This window comes from Danio aesculapii, chromosome 15 (genome assembly GCF_903798145.1).
Source record: "Danio aesculapii chromosome 15, fDanAes4.1, whole genome shotgun sequence".
Lineage (NCBI taxonomy): Eukaryota > Metazoa > Chordata > Actinopteri > Cypriniformes > Danionidae > Danio > Danio aesculapii.
In genome coordinates, this window is record NC_079449.1 from 31176623 (window position 1) to 31199947 (window position 23325).

Genomic DNA, 23325 nt, shown 5'->3' on the forward strand with positions numbered 1-23325 from the left:
GAAGTCATCAATGTTTTGAGTCATAACCGTGACATCATTAGAAACCATAGTGATGGCACTTCCTCATTAAAAATTTGAAATGTAAAAAAAGTGAACAAAAAGTGGAAATAGTCCTCAATATCTTCTGTTTAATATTTATTTTAGCCGAATATGAAGGGTAATGACTTGAGTGAAATAACTGTACTTGAGCTTTTGTTTTTCTTTTAAGATGTGTAATCAAGTTAGAACAAAGAAGTCAGGAACTGAGTATTTGAATGGAAATTGCACACTTGTGAGTCCTTCTGGAAAAGTCAAGCTATATCCTGCTGAATTAAGTATGTTTGGTTCATTTATTATGGGGTTTCACATTTAACCAGATAATATGCTAAACCTGAAATTCCTAAATCTCTTTCCAAGACAACACAATGGACAAAAACAACGACAACAACAACAACAACAACAACAACAACAACAACAACAACAATAAATACCGAGGTGGAAGGATTGATCAAGGTGAGACTGTCTTAAGGAAAATGTTCACAATGTTACATTTATTTATGATAATGTGCCTTAATAATTTATGGGGTAAAAGAACATGTAAAATTTGCCAGACTAAGCCAGGATGGCTAATTTACATTTATAGTCTGATCTACTAATTTACCTTTCTGTCAATATCTACAAGTTAAATGGAGGAAGAGAAGAGAAGCCCAATTGAACCTTGATGCACTTGATAACGAGGAGGAAGAGGAAGAAGGTATATACACATACACACACACACACACACACACACACACACACACACACACACACACACATATATATATATATATATATATATATATATATATATATATATATATATATATATATAAGTTCTTTAACATCAAGATGAACTAGGTATTGCACTCCTGGATCAAACAAACGGAAGCGCAGGTTGCCAGATTGAGGACAGGAGCGAGTGATTTAAACCTGATTCTAACTAAAAGCAATGGCACCTGATAGAAGGAATATTTGCATATTAAAAGGAGTTTTTGTCCTAACCAACACCTCGAATTGATATATTAGAAACAGCTTCTATTTCTTCTAGCTTAACAACAGAAAACTAACAATGATCACCTCAGGTACACCTCATGTGCTTTATTCAGTGTTAAATGCTAATATTGTGAGTTTGAATGCCATCTTACATGACATTTATTCCAATTTTACTGAAAGCAGCAGCAGATATTTCACCTCAGATCTTGAAAATAAAATAAACCGTTGAACTTTAGAACTAAACACATATCAGTGATTCAGCATGTACGTTTAATAATGCGTTTAAAAGGGTTCATATGAATTAAATAAATTATAAATCTTACCATTTAATGAGTGAGTTCATATTCTGTGCTTCTGAATGGCTGTATTCAAATTTCTGTCCTGTTTTGTCTAGTGTAAACAGCCAAATTGCTTATAACTGCGCATAGATATATACATGTATAAATATGTATGATCACTGTGTATCACTGTGTTACAATGTAACCTGCTCACCTAATATTTACATTAGTAATACTAATATTATTTGCTAAATGAAAACCTCATGTGGAACTCTAAATCTGCGTCTCATTTTGGAGTCTGCCACTGCTACTGCTACTGATGTTGCATTTCGGTCACGGACGTATACTTTCAGAGTCTTTCTGAATGAATGAATTTTCTACCAAGGCAACCTGGGGTGCTGAAATATAATTGGATAAACTGGCATTGGGCTGGTTGGATTCATTAAAACAAGGACAGCCCTTACAGCACGGAAAACACATAGTCAAAGCAGAATATCTGACTTCAGCATTGCTTTCAGATAAACAAGAATGTTCACTTGGCATGTTTCTTAAATATCTGCAAACATTTTATGGTATTTTTATGCTTTATAAGAGACAAAAACTTACATACAGTACCTTTAAAGGTTTTTATCTTTATTCAAAATATCTTCTTTTGTGCTTAAAAAAAGAAAGAAACTCATAAAGGTTTGAAAGAGCGAGTAAATTATGACAGAATTTTGGGTGAAATATCCCTTTAACCTAAATTCACTGGTAGTTGTTTTTACAGGACTTGATTTAAATGTGGCAATAGATTTAGCACTGAAGTTTCAGAACATCTTTTTTAGATCCTGGGACAGAGATTGCTTTTGTTCTGGATGGCTCTGGCAGCATTCAATATGATGACTTTCAGAAAGCGAAAGACTTCATCTACAACACCATGTTCAATGTTTGGAAAACATGTTTCGATGCAAGTATTTAAAAAATTACTTTTATAACACAAAAATATAATTGAAAAGTCATTTTACATTTAACCCTTTTCTTTCTGCAGTGTAATTTTGCCATAGTGCAGTATGGTTATTTTATCAGGACTGAGCTCTCGCTACTAGACAATGAGGATGGTGCCAGATCCTTGCAAAAAGTCAAACAAATAAAGCAAATTTACAATCTCACAAAGACTGCCTCTGCCATCAATCACGTCCTGTGAGTCTATAAACTATTTGCAGCGTTTGAGAAGTAGAAGTTAATGGCGTGATTTCACACTGTTGTGTTTGATTACAGCACGGATATCTTCATCCCTGAGAATGGATCAAAAAATAACTCTGAAAAAATAATAATCGTCCTGTCTGATGGAGAGATTCTGGGAGACAATATGACTCTTGATGAAGTTTTGAACAAGCCCCAAATGCAAAATATCACTCGCTACTCCATAGGGGTAAGTGTCCCATTTACTGACAATTTAAGAGGAATTGTAGATAATCCAGCCTGATGTCAAGGGAAAACATAACTGTTTTATGTATTGATGAAAAAGTGGAAAATTCATACAAATTTATACAATTTCAGTCGTATGAAAATGCACAATTTTTAAAGAAAGCCTGTCCCCAAACTCCACACCTAAACCATCACTCCACACCTAGTCATTGGGGAAGTAAAACTTTGTACTAAAATATAAGAATGAGATCGCAGAAATACTAATTACAGCCACTTTGTCAAAAAGTTACGAATTGCTGTGAGATTGTATTAAATAATCCCAATTTTGTATCATATGCTGGTGCAACAACTGCAAAAAAGTGATTTGTTATTGTAGATAACTCTAGGTTCACTCCTAAACACTCATAAGCTATTTTGTAGTTAAAAAATGTATAATAAGTTCCATACACTTACAACTAGGGTTGCACAATTTACCGGTACTATGGTAGTATTGTGATACTATGGCTCCAAAATACTGGCGGTGCCACTGTAGTTTGTAAACAGCAGTCTCGTCATTAACGGTCTGTCTACAATACATAATGTTGCATGTGGAAAAGTCTCTAAAATGCTCACACGTTTGTGCAACAATAGACCATTTTATTCGAATGGTCTGTGGAGCCCTTTAAGGTTGCAAACCTGTGTAGAATTTGTACCTTTTATTGTAGCCTATTGCACATTTTCTGATGCTTCAGTTCAACCACATCTGAATTACTTCATTTTTGTTCCTATCAATATTATTTAGTAGCTACAACAACCGCAACAATCTTTTAAAAAGATCGACTTACAAAGTGAAATTTTGAATGAATTTGGATTGTTACCTGATACGACTGAAAAAAAAATATATAGATGAAAAACCAAAAGAGCAACAGGAAACGTTGAATTTTTAATTTGCTCTTTTGTAACAAATTTCGTTCAGTGTAATTTGTATCTTTATTTTAATGTATTTTTTTTGTTGGTCAGTTATCTACAAAATAAACAAAATGAACTAATGCATTTTAGGTGAAGTGGTATGCAAATACTTTTTTCAATAATAAGGGAATTATACATTCAATTCAAGTAGGCCTATAATAACATATAAAATATAGTATTTCTGACAATTTTCTTTATTTCATAGATTTGAGTTATGAAGTATCACAATAATACTTGGTATCACGATACTTCAGCTGGTATAGTATCGTAATGTGAATTACTGGTATCGCGACAACCCTACTTACAACCTCATGTTACCTTTAGGTTGGCGATGGCATCCTGAAAAAACCTAATGCAATCAAAGAGATGATGCAAATAGCAGATCCTGGAAAATATTATAATGTTTCCAGTTATGGCGCATTAAATGATATTCTGTCCTCGCTGGAAAGAGGGATAATTGGAACTGAAGGTACTGAATTTAGACATTACACTGAATAATACCCTTTGTGCCACAGAAAAAGAATACATTTTAAGGCTATTTATAGTGTAAAAACACACACACTGCATTTTTTCTTCTGGAGAAAGTCTCATTTGTTTTATTTCAGCTAGAATAAAAGCAGTTTTTAATTTTTTAAACACCATTTTAAGGTCAAAATTATTAGCCCCTTTAAGCTATATATTTTTTCTGATAGTCTACAGCAGTGTTTCCCAACCCTGTTCCTGAAGGCACACCAACAAAAAAGAAAAAATATTATCAGACATACTGTGAAAATTACCTTGCTCTGTTAAACATAATTTGGGAAATATTTAAAATAGAAAAAAAAATTCAAAAGGGGGGCTAATAATTCTGACTTTAACTATACATACATACATACATACATACATACAGTATAGTGATTTAATGATGTAACCCTCAGAAATAGCCACTGAAAAATTCCTACTACTACAGCGCAAACTGAATACCTGTCTAGAGTGCACACATGGACAATAGCATTTCACATTTCAAATGACCACAGTGGATATTTGTAATTGAATATTCACTGTATCATTATTGTTTGTTTATAAACTTTGTGTGTCAGGCACTCAGGGGGGATTTGAATTACAGCTCGCTGAAGCTGGATTCAGCTCCCATCTCTTGTACAACGTAAGTATGATCGTTTCAGAAGACTTTCTGGTTTTTCACCATGAACTTGAACTCTTTCTTTCTGACACTGTATGTTATGCTTGTGTTTATATGTATATATATATATATATATATATATATATATATATATATATATATATATATATATATATATATATATATATATATATATATATCCACAGCATCTTTTCATGATGATTCACACACTATTAACATTGTTTTGTTTTTGTACAGGAGCAGAAGGTTGAAGCCCTTTTTGGAGCTGTTGGAGCTTATGACTGGAGTGGTGGGGTCTTCTTGAAATCGGGCAACACGGTTAAATTTTTGAATGATTCTCACAATGAAACCAAATTCGGATATTTAGGTGAGTGATGATATACTGTATATTCCCTAGTGATTAAGAGTAAAGATGTTCTCTTAATGTTTTTAAAAGTAAAGGTGATGTGAAACACTTACATACATACATTTGTCCCAATGTTTTTGTAGTCATCAAAATCTAAGTGTATTCTTAACATTAGAAATCTTTTATTCCTAATTCTGTTCATTAAAATAAAGGTTAAAGGTCCTGTAAGGTGCTTTGAAATGTGCACTTTTATTTGATGTTTGACGTAATCTCAACCAAAACATGAAAAAAAAACAGCCAATAGGGGTTTGTTTTATCACCGCTCAGCCAGTGAGAGGGGTTGAGATCAACCGCATCAAATGAAAAGCAAATGAGAAGCGTCTTGAAGGGGGTGGGGCATGTCAGATACTAGAGCATTTAATTGGTCATGATTTAAGGAGAAACTGAAGTATGAGGTGACGTTAATATGAGGTATGATGTGACATGTTTATATCAGTGTTATATCTTCTAAATGTGAATTTTGTCACTGTTTCGGAGCAGACTAATAGATATCTTAAAAACTTACAATACTGATACTAACATCAAAAAACATTTTTTATTTCAAGGGACCTTTAAAGACAATTGACAAATAAAATATTTTTGTTTTATCTCACTTCTCATATCTTAGATTTAGGGTTATATGTTTTCTTTATAAAGCAATTCATCCAAACGGTCAAAGAATGCAAAAAAAGTAACATATTTAGTTTAAAGATTCATAGGTTTAGAAGTTTGTTTTTTATTTTATTAAAAAGGTTAAAAATATATATGATGACCACATTAATACATTCAGTGTAGTTGTTTTCATTGATACTGAACATCTAAATAAATGAAAGTCATCTCAGGTATATTTGTTGAATCTCTCTTCTGATCACAGGCTACAGTGTCTCTTCAGCTCATTTGCCCTCTAAGACTCTCTACATTTCTGGTGCACCACGGTATAATTTGACTGGTGGAGTATTCATATTTGATGGCTTAGAAAAGTATGTGCTTCATGGAGATCAGGTATTTGTAGTTTATTATTTTTAACACATAAGACTACTTTTATTTTCAGACGGTTTTATTTTATATACACACACTTGATGACAAAACTTAGTCCTCCAATGAAATTTGAATTATATTCCATTATTTCCCAACCTCAATGTCCAATGACCTATTAAATAAACTTCTCTAGTCGGCACCAATAGCCTTGTGGTTAGTGTGTCGACACATAGCACCAAGGTGCTCACTGCGACCAGAGTTCGATTCCCGGCTCGAGGTCCTTTGCCAATCCTTCCCCTAACTCTGCTCCTTATACTTTCCTGTCAGTTAAGTCTCCACTGTCCTATCCAAATATTATTTAAAAAAATATGATTAAAAAAAATAAATAAATAAACTTCTCTAGCAAATCTAACAAACCTATTTAAGTCTTTAAACTGCACTACAGTGAATATCTTACTATATAACTAGTACAATATTATGTTACCGTATTATGCACTATATCATGGCAAAGAGAAAATGAATAAATGATTAGAAATTTTTGCAATATAACGATAATTTTGCTATAATTTTGTCTTCAACTGTACATATTTTCACTAAACTGAAACTGAAAGAAAGTAATCTTTAAATGGCACACACAGTATACATTCATAATAAATGCAAGCCCTAGTTTATGCAAATGTGATAATAAATAAATGATGTTTAATGATATTTAGGTTGGATCTTACTTTGGATCGGTTCTTTGTGTCTTGGATATTAATAAGGATGAACACACAGATCATCTACTAGTTGGAGCTCCACATTTCCATCTGAATGGGGAAGAAGGCAAAGTGCTAGTGTACAAACTGAATCAAGTAAGACTGTTCTTTCGTTTTATGTGTGATGGCATTAGCATAACGTGATTATTGTTTATGGGCTTGTTTTTAAATCATCTCTAAGGAGGACAGGTTTGAGCGTGAGCCTGTAGAGCTACAGGGTGATGCAGGACAGACCTTTGCCAGGTTTGGTGCAGCCATTGGCTCTATTGGAGATATTGATAACAACAAGTTCAATGATGTAGCAGTAGGTGCTCCTCTGGAAACAGACTCAGCTGGAAGCGTTTACATCTACAGTGGTTTCGAAGAAGGCCTTCGCTTTTCACAAGTGAGTTTAAGCATGTGTGAACCTGGACCACAAAACTAATTAAATTAAGATTTATACATCACCCAAAAGCTGAGTATTTAAGCTTTTCATTGATGAATGGTTTGTTAAGACAATATTTGACCGAGATGCAGCTATTTAAACAACTGGAACCTGAAGGTTAAACAAAATCAAAATATTAGTGCCTAATTTGCAGAACTCTAAAGGTGACTTTCTCAAAATATTAAAGCAATGCATTTTACTAATATCTTTATGATCTTTACTTAATAATTTACGGCATGAAGAAAATTGATATTTTCCCACAAATACATTCAGTTTAAGACTGGGTCATATAATCTTTCCACTTTTAGCTTTTTAATAAATATTTATCAGGATCTTTATGTTTTTATATAGTATAAAGTCATTTTCTTTTCGGCTTAGTCCCTTTATTAAACTGGGGTCGCCACAGCGGAATAAACCACCAACTTATCCAGCATGTTTTACTAAACGGATGCCCTTCCAGCTGCAACCCATCACTGGGAAACATCCATACACACTCATTACTCACATACACTATGGCCAATTAAGTTTACCCAATTGTCTTTGGACTTGTGGGGGAAACCGGAGCACCCAGAGCAAACCCACGCAAACACAGGGAGAACATCAAACTCCAGGCTCGAGGCTCAAACCAGTGACCTTCTTGCTGTGAGGCAATTGTGCTATCCACTGCGCCACTGCGCAGCCCCTGTAAAGTAATTCATTGTATTTTTTTTTTTTGGTTAGGAGAGAATATCGAGGCGTATCGTGTTTTTCAGCCACCGATAAACTTCTGGTGAACTTTTAATGTGACTGTTTTCATAGGGTTCCTTTTACAGCATTGATAATATAATTTAGTAAAAGTGTAATCGATTAAATTAAACCTTCATTTAGTTGTTCAAGTGTAAAATGAGACGAAAGGCCATTTTAAATGCAAGCGCCATCAGGAGCAGGAGGCGAGCACTGAAACATTGAAAATAATGTGGTAAAATAAATTTCCATAATTTAAAGACATGGAATTGAATGCTGTGCTTCCTGTCCAGTCTGAGACCCACTTTATATTGTATATCAGTCAGACAATGAAGGTCATTTTCTTTTAAAGAATCTAGCTTACTACTTTTAAAGAACTGGCTTAAAAAAGTCCTTGTGCAATTTTCCTGTTTGTTCTTTACGGAATGAAGCCAATGAAATGCTGGTGGTTATGAAAATAATAGAAGTTACATTACTTGAAATTTAGTATTTTCTCATAAAAATACTTCACTGATACAGTATTTTAAATGCAACTTCATTCATTTGTTCATTTTCCTTCAGCTTAGTCTCTTTATTTATCAGGGGTCGCCACAGAGGAATGAACCGCCAACTTATCCAGCATATGTTTATGCTGGGGCGATGCAGTGGCGCAATAGGTAGTTCTGTCACCTCACAGCAAGAAGGTCGCTGGTTCGAGCCTCGGCTGGGTCAGTTCCCATTTCTGTGTGGAGTTTGCATGTTCTCCCTGCGTTCGCGTGGGTTTTCTCCGGGTGCTCTGGTTTCAGGTGAATTGGGTAGGGTAAATTGTCCGTAGTATATGAGTGTGTGTGAATGGGTGTGTGTGGATGTTTTCCAGAGATGGGTTGCAACTGGAAGGGCATCCGCTGTGTTAAAATGTGCTGGATAAGTTGCCGGTTCATTCCGCTGTGGCGACCCCAGATTAATAAAGGGACTAAGCCGAAAAGAAAATGAATGAATGAATGTTTATGCAGCATATGCCCTTCCAGCTGCAACTCAGAACTGGGAAACACACTCTTCTATTCACACACAGTCATACACTCTGCCACACACCAATTTAGTTTATTCACTTCACCTATAGCGCATGTCTTTGGACTGTGGGGAAACTGTAGCACCCGGAGGAAACCCACAGTGAGAACATGCAAACTCCACACAGAAATGCCAACTGGCCCAGCTAGAGTTTGAACCAGAGACCTTCTTGCTGTGAGGCGACAGTGCTAACCACTGAGCCACTGTGCCACCTAAATGCAACTAAAAAAACTATTTTTATAGTGTAACAAATTCACTTAAAAAGTGAAAATAAATAGACCTGAAAAAGAACATTTCATATACAGCACCAAAAACTTTTTTTGCCAGAAATTCAGAAAGAATTTTAGAAAGCTGAAGTGTTTTTTCAATATAATTTGTTGTTTCCTGCATAGAAAATCTCACCATCGGATTTTGGAATGAAACTTGTGTACTTTGGTCAGTCAATAAGTGTGGGACCTGCACCGGCATCAGATATTCCCTGCATCGCTGTTGGAAGTCAAGGGAGAGTTTCAGTTTTTCAGTAAGTCAAAAAATAGTATATACTGTTAAGATCAGAATTATTAGCCCTCCTGAATTAGTCTCCCCCCAAATACCCCAACCAAACAAAACAAACAATGGTTTGTTCTGTAGACTATCAATAAAAAAATTACAGCTTAAAGGGGCTAATAATACTGACCTTATAATGATTTTAAAAAATGCTTTTATTCTAGCCGAAATAAAACAAATAATACTTTCTATGAAAAACATTACAGGAAATACTGTGAAAATTTTATTGCTCCATTAAACATCATTATGTAATTTAATGTAATGTAATGTGCATTTATATAGCGCATTTATTGTATATGGCCATACGCCCAAAGCGCTTCACAATCATGGGGGGGGGGGGTCTCTCCACACCACCAGTGTGCAGCATCCACTTGGATAATGCGATGGCAGCCACAGGACAACAGTGCGCTCACCACACACCAGCTATTGGTGGAGTGGAGAGACAGTGATAGATCCAGTTAGGTGGATGGGGATGATTGAGAGGCCAGTAAGGGCCAATGGAGGGAATTTGACCAGGACACCGGGGTTACCCTACTATTTACAAGAAGTGCCATGGGATTTTTAATGACCACAGACAGTCAGGACCTCGGTTTAACATCGCATCTGAAAGACGCCGCTCACTGACAGTATAGTGTCCCCTTCACTTTTTACTGGGGCATTAGGACTCACACAGACCACAGGTTGAGTGCCCCCTGCTGGCCTCACTAACATCACTTCCAACAGCAACCCAGTTTTCCCATGTGGTCTCCCATCCTAGTACTGACCAGGCTCAGCCTTGCTTAGCCTCAGTGAGTAATCGGTCTTGGGCTGCAGGGTGATATGGCTGTGGAAATAGGGACAATGGAAATATCTAAAAAAGAAAACAAAAATCACAGGGTTGACTTCAACTGTACATTAATCGATTTTTTAATGTGACAGAAATTCTAATTATGTTTGAGTATGCGTTCATATTTACTATAGGATAGTTGAACCAGTTCTTTGACTGTATTATATTTTACAGAACTGTCCCTGTCTGGATTATCAAACCAACTATCACGACTGAAATAGAAGTCATTGCTCTCACTCACCAGATGAATAAAATATCCAAAGACTTAAGCATAAAGATGACTGTTTGCTTTAACGTAAAAAAAGGAAAGCTTCAAGGTAAGTGATCGCCGAAAGATCACTTTTAAGATCGCTGAAAATATTTGATGCTCATGTTTTATTATAACCACATTTCACTTCCTGTCGTTTTAGCTGAAAATTCTGAAACACAGGCTGTTGATTATGAAATTGACTTGGATTCTGGTGCAAGCAAAAAGCGCCTCACTTTTGGCAAAGAGAGCCTCATAAAAGACACGTTTACTCTGACACCAGATGAAGAGTGCACTAATATGAAGCTAACATATTTGGTATGTTGGTTCATTTCATTCTTTTTTTTTTGTCATGAAAAAAACTATATTACAATGAAAACCGACAATCAGCTTCAATTTACTGTTTCAAATTGTCACATAGTGTTTTTGTCTGAGAGCTATGACTCTTATTTTGTAATATTTACTAAGAAGAGCTGTGTTTTCCTTTCAGGGCTGCTTTGATTGTTTTTCACCTATTAAAATCAAGCTGAGTTTTTCATTGGCATTCAACAAAGCCCCTATTCGCATTCTTGATGCATTTACTCCAGCAGAGGTTGTAAAAGAGGTAACCTTTTTATTATTATAATTATTATTAATAATAATAATAAAATACAGTAAAACTAGTAACCCATAACTATTAGTATGGATATTATGGATATACTGAAATTTGTTTAATTTTTTAATGATGACAGAAGTGCATCAAAATATTTCTAATTTACTTATGTAAAATGGAAAAATACTTTTATATAACAGTGACTCTTTAGGCGTATGTTGTTGTTTTTTTTAATTAAAGTGTTAAAAATCTTTAAAAAGATTTTCTGATACTTATCATCATCAGGGCTGATTCTGATAAAGAAGTCTGTGAGAAAGCAGAAAATAAATCAATACAGTATACGATCATTTTTGACAGTTTTTGACAGACTTTTTTGTCTTCTAAGGACTTATCATAAGGGTAAACATTATAAATGTCTTATTTTATAGTCAATAATAATTGTTTCACTTTGGAGTAAGTGTTTTTATTCAATCCAACTCATTTTTATTTTTATAGCACTTTTACAATGTAGATTGTGTGAAAGCAGCTTCACATAGAAGATTAGTTCAGTTCAGTGTGGTTTAATTTTCACTGCTGAATGTCCAAACACTGAAGAGCAAATCAATCAATGCGCCAAATCAAGCAAACCAGTGGCGACTTTCATATAAAACCTATCATCCAGTCATCATCCATACTGTACAGATTTGCGATAAATTACTTGGTAAAACATTTATTAATCAACATTTACTAATGCATTATTAATATCCTATGCTGTGCTTGTTAACATTAGTTCATGCACCGTGAGTTACACCGTTAACGATTTTTGTAGATTACACAATATGTAACTGTAATGTGAACTGTATTTTACTGTAGGGCAGTTATGCAGTATGTCACTGTATTGTGAAATTTACTGTATATTGTACAGTAAAGATATACCTACATATCTGTAGTTACATATACAGCAAGAAAATGGTTCTGTAAATGTAAATACAGTATTTTTGCTGTAATGGATTTTCAGTAGGTTACTGGCAAATTGCTGACAGTGAGTCAATGTAGATTCTACCTAAAATTGTAAACAGTGTAGCATCAAACCTTGTATTTTCATGAATTAACATTAGCAAACAAGAATAGATACTGAAATAAATGTATTGTTCATTGTGTGTTCGTGTTAGTAAATACATTAACTAACAGGACACTAACAGTACATGTCCCGTATCATGAAGTGTTACCAATGACTTGAAATGAACAAAAATTTCGATTTGTTATTAGATTCCATTTGAAAAGGATTGCAAGGCTGCAGATTGTAAACCTAGCATTACATTATCTGATTCAAAAATAAGGTATGTACTGATCAAATTCCTTCCCTAGTTAACTTCATATCCATTTTAGTAGTGTATTTATAAGAAGTGTAACTAAATGTATTATAATATTGCAGTGAAACCACTATCACAATGGGAGAAACTCAAAACCTGAATATTAATTTCAATTTCACCAACACTGGAGACCCTTCCTACATGACCACCCTGACGCTGACGTATCCCAGCATACTCAGTGAGAGGGTAAAAACACAAAACACTCAGCTCTTCTCACAATTGCATTTAACAGAGTGTCCTGACGAACTGTGTTCTGCAAACAGAAAATTGAAGGAGCCGCCTGTCCTGTAAAGACTGACAATCAGATTCAGTGTCATCTTCAACACCCGGTTTTCACAAGATCTGCACAGGTAAAAAAATCGCACATCACATTTTTGAAATATTACCATTCTCATTTGTACTTTTTGTTTTTTTAATATTGTTAATTATTTTTCCAGACCAATCTCTTTATCTCCTGGCAACTTAATGACAAATCTGATCTGAAGAAGTCTGAGATTATAGCAAATCTTACCAGGTTTGAATGCTGGCTTGAACATAACTCTGGTTTTTGAACATCTGAATATAGTATTTCATCTATTTTTATTTTTTATTTGACTTTTTTTAGTCAGAATAATGGCACTCAGCTTCTGGACTCTAGAATATATACGTTTAATGTGATGTATTCCCTACCAATTCTTATACATGGGTAAGTAAACAAACAACCTGCAAATTATTTCACATGAAACCTATTGCTTTTGTAATATTGATTCATATATTATTATTAGTAATAATATTATTATTATTAATATTATTATCATCATCATCATCATCATCATCATCATTATTAATATTATTATTATTATTAATATGATCATTTTTATCATCATCATCATTATTATTAATATTATTATTATTATCATCATCATTATTATTAATATTACCATCATCATCATCATCATCATCATCATTATCGTCAATATTAATATTACCATCATCATCATCATTATTATTAATATTACCATCATCATCATCATCATCATTATTATTAATATTACATCATCATCATCATCATCATTATTATTAATATTACCATCATCATCATCATCATCATCATCATCATTATTATTAATATTACATCATCATCATCATCATCATCATCATTATTAATATTACCATCATCATCATCATCATCATTATTATTAATATTATTATTATTATTATTATTGTTAATAGTACTTTTTATTTGTAAAATCATGCAGCACAGCCAAACCTAACAGACTCCGTATTGAAGAAGGGGGAAAAGGAAACACTCAGCCAATCCAGTTTCTAGTTCAGGTACTTAAAACGTCACTTTAAACTAGCCTACTGATATTTATTTCTACCATACTTACGTTGTGTTGTATCCTAATTCAGTTTTCAGGTGAAAATAAGTATGGCGCTACGATTGATGTAATTATAAGCATCAAAAAGGAGACCTCTAAAACCGATCTACACATCACTAAAGTCAAACCAGAGGTATCACACTATATCTTTTTGCAAGAAGTGACAAAATAAATATCATTAAAGCCATCAGACTAACATTTGTTGCACCTTTTGCTTTAGGTGTGTGTTCTCGAAGAAACTATCAAGGTGGAGGAGGTAAGAAAACTGCTTTTGTTAAATAAAAATAAGTAACACTTTGCTTTACTGTTCTAGCAATTTTCTTAGACTGGATGATAAATAAATAATGATAATGCAATTTACCTCATTGTATGACTAACTGTCTGTTACCATGGTATTTCGGTAGAAATGTAGGATATTCATATCAAGCTGTATAATATTATGAATGTTGACATTGATTATATTTCATTTTTGCTCTATAAATTTTACAATATTTTGCTGCAGGGGTTTTGAACATTTGTATTTTAATTTGTGTTATCAAGTATTGATGCCAAAATGATAACGATTTTAACAAAACGTTTTTGGCCGATTCCAAAACTATAGTACAGCACTAGCTTTTTAGTCCATTAAATTAGTTTTACTGACTCGTTAAGATGAAAAATTTAAATATCGATATTGGCTTTGTTTATAGTATTGTCAATATGCCAAAACCTTTAAATGACTCAAATATCGGCCGATGCATGACATTTGCCAATACATCGGCGCATCCCTATTATCAAAATATTGTCGTTAGACTACTGTTAATAACAAGTAATAATATAGTAACTTTGTGCATGGTTTAACTTTGGTTAACATGATCTAAAAACTAGGTCAAATAATTCATTTTATTACTTTACATTAACTTTCCCTTTGAAGATGAGGTAGCTAAAAATTATGCACCCGCTCTGAATGTTATCACTCGATTGAATGGGCGCTATCAGTGATTATCAGCTGATAGATATGGCCCAGTAGGGGCCTTACGCACCTACTATTAGGCTCAGAAGGCTGTACTCATCCATCCACATGGTCAACCAGCTATACTAATAGAGAAATGTCCAAATCCATCACTGTTTTTACATTACTAACGGTTGGGTGTGGGGTTGGGATATGGGGTGGATGTTAATAAAATATTATTGTGAAATGTAATAAATAATATAAATAATTCCTGTTAACTTCCGTCCGCAGCCATATCTGATCTATAGCTGATTAAACATGTGGATGGATGATAACAGCCTTCTGAGCCTACCAGTAGGTGCAGAAGGCCCCTACTGGCCCATATCTATCAGCTGAGAACCACTGATAACGCCCATTCAGTCGAGTGATAACATTCGAATTGGCTGAAATTATGTTTGTTCCTGTTTTTCGAAATGAAAACAAATGCGAAGCTACAGTCAAATTGGGAATTTGGTCACACTTTATTTTGATGGTCCGTTTGTTAAATTTAAGTTACATTGCATCTACATGCTAACTAATTCTCATTAGATTATAAGTAGACTTGGGGTTAGGGTTAGGCTTAGTGTAAGTTGACAAAGTTGTAGTTGCAAAGTTTTTTATAGTCAGTTAAATGTAGGTTGAAGGACTGTTAAATATCAGTATCAACAGATATTAAGCAGACAGCCTACTAATACTCAATTGGCCCATCAAAATAAAGTGTTACCGGGAATTTTAAAAGGATGAAATGGAAAACTCAGCCTTTAGGGGCAAACAAACAAAAAAATTTACTTTTATCATGAGAATGATCAATATTCATTTAAACATTTTATTGTCATATTTTTGGTCAGCACTAAGTTGCATGTACTTATTATAGTAACAGCCCTAACCCACTGTATAGTTGCAGACAAAGATTCATCCACGTCTACTTCAGTTTTTTTTATGTTAAGATCAATAAGAACATATTTGTTAAGACTTTAGGTCACAATTCACGGTGTTAACAAACCATTAACTCACAATACTTGCTTAATAATCTACTAATTAGCTGTTTATTAATGAGGTAGAAGTTGGGTTAGGTTTTGGGTAGGATTAGGGATGTAGAAGATGATCATAATTTATAACATCTATTAAACAGTTAATATCTTAATGATATTAATAAGCAGATAGTAAGCTGGTAGTTAATAGCATGATTTGTAGCCTAAACTAAACTGTTACCACAATATATTTTTGTCTATAGGCATCCTATATCTACAAATGTACCCTAAAAGAGCTGCGGGAAATCACCATTGATGCCAGTGTTTTCATACATGATGTTCAGGTATAGTTATATATTTCGGGTATATACTATTATATACCCGAAATATACTATATACTATTTCAGGTATAGTTATATATACTATAGTGATATAGTCAACCCAGGCTCATTATTGATGTGTACCCCAATATATATTTCTGAACAACACAAAATACATCCCAGGAGGTATGCTTCTTTTGCAGTTTTTGTTTTCGTGAATCCATCAGAGGCCGCTCTGTATGCTTTTTCAGATCTCAAATTTTTCTCGCCAGTGCCATTCGAGCCTGCTGTTCTCACGTCAATCCACCAGAGGCAGCTGTCGAATGACTGATTGACCAATACCCCCACCCATCCCCTTGCCTAAACCCAACAGACAGTATTTCAAAAGCAATCCAGAAAAAGAAAAGCCCTCATGGATGCCTGATTTTTACCACGTTTTGAGATCTTACCATGTTCTCACCTTATTATTTACTTGTTTATTTTATTTTTTGCCTTTTGTTTTATCCGCTTTCCGGAACCGTTTTTCAACAGACTTCAACCCAGTCATCACCGCCAACTCCTTTGTGCATCTCAAGTCCATTGACATACGCGACAAGCCACTGGACAAACTGGTAACAGCGGTAAAGCCGTCCAGATGGAGGTAAGCATTTAGCTGTTAGTGCAAAAAGAAGCGGTCAGCCGCCCTGTAGCGTTCGTTTTAAAGGCTCTGGCTACATAATTCGCGCTCTCCAGAAATGTATATGGGGGTACGTTTTCACAATGAGCATGTGTTGAATATAGTCATGCACATCAACAAACTGTTGCTCATGTAAACACTTTCCAACCAACAGGGCAAATCAGAAAAGATCATTGTTGTAGGCAAATACAGCTATGATGAGACCATCTATTCTTCAAAGGATACTATAAAAAGCTTTACTGTGAGTGGCATTTTCAATTCTTCAATCATGTTAACAAGTATTTGGGGACTGATAGTTCAACTGATGCAATACAGGTGGAGGTGCCGATTACCAAGCTGCAAGTGATGACATCCAAAGGCCCCATCATTGGAGGATCCATAGGTGGATTTCTGTTCCTTTTGATCTTCATTATCATCCTCATCAAGGTAAACTTCTTCATTTCCTTTTTGTTCCCACATGCTGTTGCATTGTTCTTCAGTTAGGAAATGATTTTGGGCTAATAATGACAGTCAAAAATAAACATGTTAGAATCATTTTAGCAATAATGCTATACAGTATATGCTACAAAAAAAGAACATGCTAGCAGCATGGTCAGTTTCTAGCATAATGTTAAAACATGCTAACAATCTCAAATATTACTAACATCATAGCAAAGATTAAACATAGTAGTGATGCATTGTGCGAGTAAATTACAAGCAAAGGGTTAAAATGTTAACAACATGCTATTAAGATTCTACAACATGTTAACAACATTCTTAAACTTGTTATTTATGAGTTCCATGTTTTAAAAAACACACAATATGCTGGTATGGTATGTTTTGATGCTGTTTTTTGCTGGTTCTTGATGGTCCTTTGCTGGTCAGGACCAAGCGGCAACTAGTCATTAGATGTTAGCTTCAAATGGTAGTAAATCCCAATAGACTCCTTTGTTAAAATGTCCAAGGTTATAGCAGAAAAAAGGTGTTTACAGCCTGGTACAAAAACAGGTATCTGTTGCTCGCCATCACATTACCTCAACTAATTCCAGTCCCTGAATTTGGCATAGTATTTGTTCATTTGTTTTATGTGGCTTTACACCGTCTATTTTCTTACAATTATCAAATATCATTCAAATCTGGCCTCTATTATTCTGGTGAGTGATATTCTTATATAATTTAGCTTATAAATGTATTTGATTTATTTAGAAAAATGTATTACTTATATATAATTTTAATAAGACCTTTAATTTGTAGTTGAAGTCAAAATTATTAACCGCCCTTTGAATTTTTTTTCTTTTCTTAAATATTTCCTAAATTATGTTTAACAGGGCAAGGAAATTTTCACAGTATGTCTAATAATTTTTTTCTTCTGGAGAAAGTCTTGGCTAAAATAAAAGCAGTTATTAATTCTTTAAACACCATTTTAAGGACAAAATTATTAGCCCCTTTAAGCTATATATTTTTTGATGATCTACAGAACAAACCATCGTTATACAATAACTTGCCTAATTACGCTAAACTGCCTAGTTAACCTAATTAACCTAGTTAAGCCTTTAAATGTTACTTTAAGCTGTATAGAAGTGTCTTGAAAAATATCTAGTCAAATGTACTGTCATCATGGCAAAGATAAAATAAATCAGTTATTAGAAATGTGTTATTAAAACTATTATGTTTAGAAAGGTGTTGAAAAAAATCTCTCCGTTAAACAGAAATTGGGGAAAAAATAAACAGGGGGTCTAAATATTCAGGGGGGCTAATAAATTTGACTTTAACTGTACTTTAGAATACATCAGATTGATTAGCTTTAGGCTATAAAATAGTCATCTGTCATAAAATGCTATGCCTGGATTTCATAAATAGCCTTATAGCATTTACTAACACAGACTTTAAAGTATTTAAAAATAAATTAGCGTTTTCCTCCTGTAGAACAATGTCATAAGAATAATGCTTAATCTGGCTCAATGCATTGAAACTGTCTACTTAAAATACCAAACTCAGTAAACACTTAATTAATTAATAATAAAGTATACAACCAAGCACATGTGGTCAGAATACAAACAAGTCACGTTTAATTAATGAAGTGTTGAACATCAAAGGAAAAAATATCTAAGGCATAGGTCTCAAACTCGATTCCTGGAGGGCCATGGCTCAGCACAGTTTTGCTCCAACCCTAATCAAACACAGCTGATCCAACTAATCAAGGTGTTCAAGACTATACCAGGCTGCGTCCAAAACCACATACTTCCATACTATACAGCAGTGTTTCCCAACCCTGTTCCTGGAGGCACACCAACAGTACATATTTTGTATGTCTCCCTTATCTGACCCATTCGTGTCAGGTTTTGGGGTCTTTTCTAATGTTCTGCTGAGTTGATTCAGGTGTGTTTGATTAGGGAGAGGTTGAAAATGTGTACTGTTGGTGTGCCTTCAGGAACAGGGTTGGGAAACACTGCTATACAGTACGCTAAAATCAGTAGGCAAGCTGAGTAGTACGTCCGAATTCATAGAATTCGAAAATCAGTATGCGAGAAGTACCCGGATGACTTAATACTTCCGGTGAGATTCTGAAATGAGCATCCCATGCATGCTGCGCTATCCCATGATGCCCCACGAGAGAATTCATTAATCGGAGTGAAGTGATGCAACTGACACAGGTAGGTCACGTGACCATGACAAAATGGCAGATGTAGTACGTCCGAATTCCATTCATACTTTTTACATTCATACTGTATAGAACGCACTTTTCTAACGGCCGAGTAATATGTTTAAGTTCAAATGCAGTACCTGCTGAGTAGTAGGCGGTTTCAAACGCAGCCCTAGAGATTATTAAGCAGGTGTGTGTTGGAGCTTGTTGGAGCTAAACTGTGCCGAGCTGTGGCCCTCCAGGAATTAAGTTTGAAACCACTGATCTAAGGCATCTACCAGGCATCTAGCAACAACAAGACATCTCTTACTCGACCCACACCTCACCTCTTTGCCAGTTTTCAGTTACACATGAGTGCTGCATAGTCAGTGTTGACCAACAAGAACCAGCCCAAATCAAACCAAACCAGCATCTAAACATACCTTACCAGAATATGCTGGATTTTCAGCAGGTTTACCAACATGCTAGCACGTTTATAATATAAATCCTGCAGGAAATATACTTTCAAAGTGTAACAGTATGCTAGTGGTATGCCAAAACATGATTTTTAAACTTTTTGAACTCATTTAAGCTTTCTCAAGGGAACATTAAACTTTGTCAGTGAATCTGCTTAAAATATGCATTGTGTTTATATGTATAGTGAAGCTCACAAGATGGTTTGTAATTCCAAACATAATCATTAATTTGGCATGCACTGACTCTCATGTGATTTCAATTCCAGTGTGGATTTTTTCGCCGCCGCCATAAAGTGGATCAAACACAGAATCAAGACTGAAGATCTGCAAAGAGAAACCATGTGCACTGATATATCTTGCTTAAGTTTGTGTCAAGTAATTATTGTTATTGAGTTAAAGTTAAATCTGGTACATCTTGTTGTTGTTTTTTTAATGTCGCATAAAGAAAAGGTTTTATTGAGTAATTGTGTTTAATATAGTATGTACAAAAAGAATTGAAGAAAATGAATGTATTTAAGTCAATTTAAATCCTTAATATCCCTTGATCAGGGGATATTCCTGGACGCACAGTATGCAGAAATTAAGCTCAGATTTATTGATACTCCAAAATTCATAAACTTAAGTCAAAGAAATTTTAAGTGAATCATCAACATCAACATATTGGTTGCATGAAAGAGTTTTGGTAGTCAGTTTTTACCCGACTTCCCAACCCAGTCAAAGTGGAGTTTGACTGAATGGTTGACATACATTTCAAGCTGAAATGTGTTTAAACATTTTCTTACAACCAACACACACCATTGCAACCAACTTGCTCATGCTGGGAGACCAGAAAAGAGACCCTATTCTATTGAAACTACAAATAAAGTAATTAAGCTGGTCAACCACCTCCTCTCGGTGTTTAGACATTAACAGTCACACATTGTGGTCATGTGAAATTAACTTATTTTGAGTTCTCACATGTCTGGCTATGTTTAGAATTGCATCTGACCAACAATGGTCACAGCTTGTGTGGAAATAAATGACCACACAATATTTCACCAACATGGCAGAAAGGAATAGTTCATCTCAAAATTTTTATTTGATGTTTGTTTACTCATCATCAGGCCATCTAAGATGGAGGTGACGTTGTGTATTCTGTAGAGGTTATGATTGGTTGGTGATTTTTAAAATGCAAGCCGATGGCTACTGGCACTTTAAGAGTCAAAAAAACATATACAGTTTACACAAAATTAATACTTGCAGCTCATGATGATGCATTTCTCCTGAAGCTAAAAGTTTATTTACATCGTTGTTAGCTTTATTACACATTTTCAACAAACAATCATCGTGAAAACAGATCTGTTTGAAAGTAAAATATGCAGAAAGATAAAAAAACACTAATATTTATATTATGTGTAATTATGTAACAGGCGGCATGGTGGCTCAGTGGGTAGCGCTGTCGACTCACAGCAAGAAGGTCACTGGTTCAAGGCCCGGCTGGGTCAGTTGGCATTTCTGTGTGGAGTTTGCATGTTCTCCCCATGTTCACGTGGGTTTCCACCGGGTGCTCTGGTTTCCCCCACAGTCTAAAGAAGCATGCGGTTTTTGTGAATTGATCAACTAAATTGGCTGTAGTGTATGAGTGTGAATGTGTGTTTACCAATACTGGGTTGCAGCTGCAAGGCATCTTCTGCGTAAAACATATGCTGTAATAGTTGGCGGTTCATTCCACTGTGGTGACCTCTGAAATAGGGACTAAGCCGAAGGAAAATAAATGAATGAATGAATGAATGAGTAATTGTGTAACAACACTAAGATATTTGAGACCTTGCTTAATTGTGATTCAGTCAATGAGCTGATGCTATTTGTTTACAATGGACAGAAAGGTGATGTACTGTTCATCAAAATTGTAGGCCTACTTTTATTAGTGTGCACAATCTCAATTGATTGCTAATAGATTTGACTGGCTTGATCAACGTCTTTATGAGACAAGAAGCTTGCAATATCCTGACTCAGGCCTGTAGCCAGAGGGGGTTCAAGTGGTTTGAAAGACCCATCCCTGACAAAGGTCCAGAATTTGTCCCATACATGAGCTAATTTGTCCTATTTTGACTGTAGATGCCATCATAAATAGTGAAAATAACCCATTGAAAAAGGTTTTATGACCAAGCAGAATCCGCTGTTAGCGGTTGCTTTGGTGTGACTTCAGATAATCAGTTTTGGCCAATGCACACAAGAGTTCAACATTCAGCTGTGCAAGAAAACATACAATCTAACATAAGTGAAGTCATCTTTCACTACTGTATTGTATGAAATAGAGAAAATAGTTTACAAGTAACTTTTATTGTTAATCTTAGACCTTATTCTTGAATCAAACAATGACCAATAAAAAGGTGTGAAGCAACAAAAGCAACCGATATTAAATGTAATGTGAAACATTTTGGCAATTGTTGTTATCCATGAATTTTCAAACATACTTTTTTGGTAATGATGACCATCCGCCAATTTATTTAATCTAAAATAGTGCTCAAAATGTCATTAAACTGCAGTATTTAAACCTCATAATTAAATAGCCTAAATGAAGCCTATAACCGCAAAAAGATCCACTTTTTGAGAAAAAAACCCTCCCCTTTCACCAGGCTGGCTACAAGCCTGTAACTGTCGTAAACACAACTAGAACCATTTGTCCAAGCTGTGCATTAAAAATTATAAAGTTGTAAGTAAATAATGTTCAGATTTTAGCAATAATTTCACTTCATAAAACTTTGTTAGTTTCTTTGTTTGTTTTTTGACTCTCAAAATGTCAGTATCCAAAGGCCAAGGTTACACGTCACTGTTAAATATCATCGTTAACATGGGCTACTCCTTTAGAAAAAAGGTCACATGCTTTATGAAAGAACTGAGGGTGAGTAAATTAACATGAAATCAATGGTTAAACGAGTGTAATCAAGAAGAACCATGTCTTTTGGACAATTCATAATGAATGAGGCTATGGACGTTTATTTAAAGTACTGGTGTTTGTAATATTGTCATTTTTGATGTCACTGTTTTCAGTGTTTTTATGTCTAACTTATACAAACTATTTGTCTTGAAATTAAGACAAACTGAACTGAAGTTGTAGGTGTAAATATGTTGGATTTTTGTGGTGAATCAATGCCTTTATTCTGGCTGAATTATGAAATGCTACAAATAAAATGGTAATAACATACGTTTACAGCGCACATTACGCTTTTATTTACACAGACACCTGACGATGTTAGTTTTAGCGAACTAAATCGTAATACAAATAATCACTAGACGATTTTAGACG

General features: G+C 34.6%; 1 protein-coding gene across 2 annotated transcripts in view; it reads left to right on the forward strand.

Moving 5' to 3' along the window:
- The window catches only part of itgae.2 (integrin, alpha E, tandem duplicate 2), a 38774-nt gene extending 15551 nt beyond the window's left edge, over nucleotides 1–23223 (forward strand). The window contains exons 5-32 of one of the 2 annotated variants that reach the window (XM_056473466.1): nucleotides 209–314; nucleotides 397–492; nucleotides 662–733; nucleotides 2114–2235; nucleotides 2317–2468; nucleotides 2547–2700; nucleotides 3969–4113; nucleotides 4724–4788; nucleotides 5023–5152; nucleotides 6045–6172; nucleotides 6862–6999; nucleotides 7085–7288; nucleotides 9490–9617; nucleotides 10644–10786; nucleotides 10880–11034; nucleotides 11207–11320; nucleotides 12557–12627; nucleotides 12723–12846; nucleotides 12924–13010; nucleotides 13098–13174; nucleotides 13265–13345; nucleotides 13899–13974; nucleotides 14053–14154; nucleotides 14242–14277; nucleotides 16226–16306; nucleotides 17113–17199; nucleotides 17274–17384; nucleotides 20303–23223. In XM_056473466.1, the coding sequence (XP_056329441.1) occupies nucleotides 209–314; nucleotides 397–492; nucleotides 662–733; nucleotides 2114–2235; nucleotides 2317–2468; nucleotides 2547–2700; nucleotides 3969–4113; nucleotides 4724–4788; nucleotides 5023–5152; nucleotides 6045–6172; nucleotides 6862–6999; nucleotides 7085–7288; nucleotides 9490–9617; nucleotides 10644–10786; nucleotides 10880–11034; nucleotides 11207–11320; nucleotides 12557–12627; nucleotides 12723–12846; nucleotides 12924–13010; nucleotides 13098–13174; nucleotides 13265–13345; nucleotides 13899–13974; nucleotides 14053–14154; nucleotides 14242–14277; nucleotides 16226–16306; nucleotides 17113–17199; nucleotides 17274–17384; nucleotides 20303–20356 (3039 nt within the window). In that variant the 3' untranslated portion in view covers nucleotides 20357–23223. The remainder of the gene's footprint in view (nucleotides 1–208; nucleotides 315–396; nucleotides 493–661; nucleotides 734–2113; nucleotides 2236–2316; nucleotides 2469–2546; nucleotides 2701–3968; nucleotides 4114–4723; nucleotides 4789–5022; nucleotides 5153–6044; nucleotides 6173–6861; nucleotides 7000–7084; nucleotides 7289–9489; nucleotides 9618–10643; nucleotides 10787–10879; nucleotides 11035–11206; nucleotides 11321–12556; nucleotides 12628–12722; nucleotides 12847–12923; nucleotides 13011–13097; nucleotides 13175–13264; nucleotides 13346–13898; nucleotides 13975–14052; nucleotides 14155–14241; nucleotides 14278–16225; nucleotides 16307–17112; nucleotides 17200–17273; nucleotides 17385–20302) is intronic. The other variant, XM_056473467.1, reaches the window with a different exon arrangement.
- Nucleotides 23224–23325: the final 102 nt, after the last annotated feature.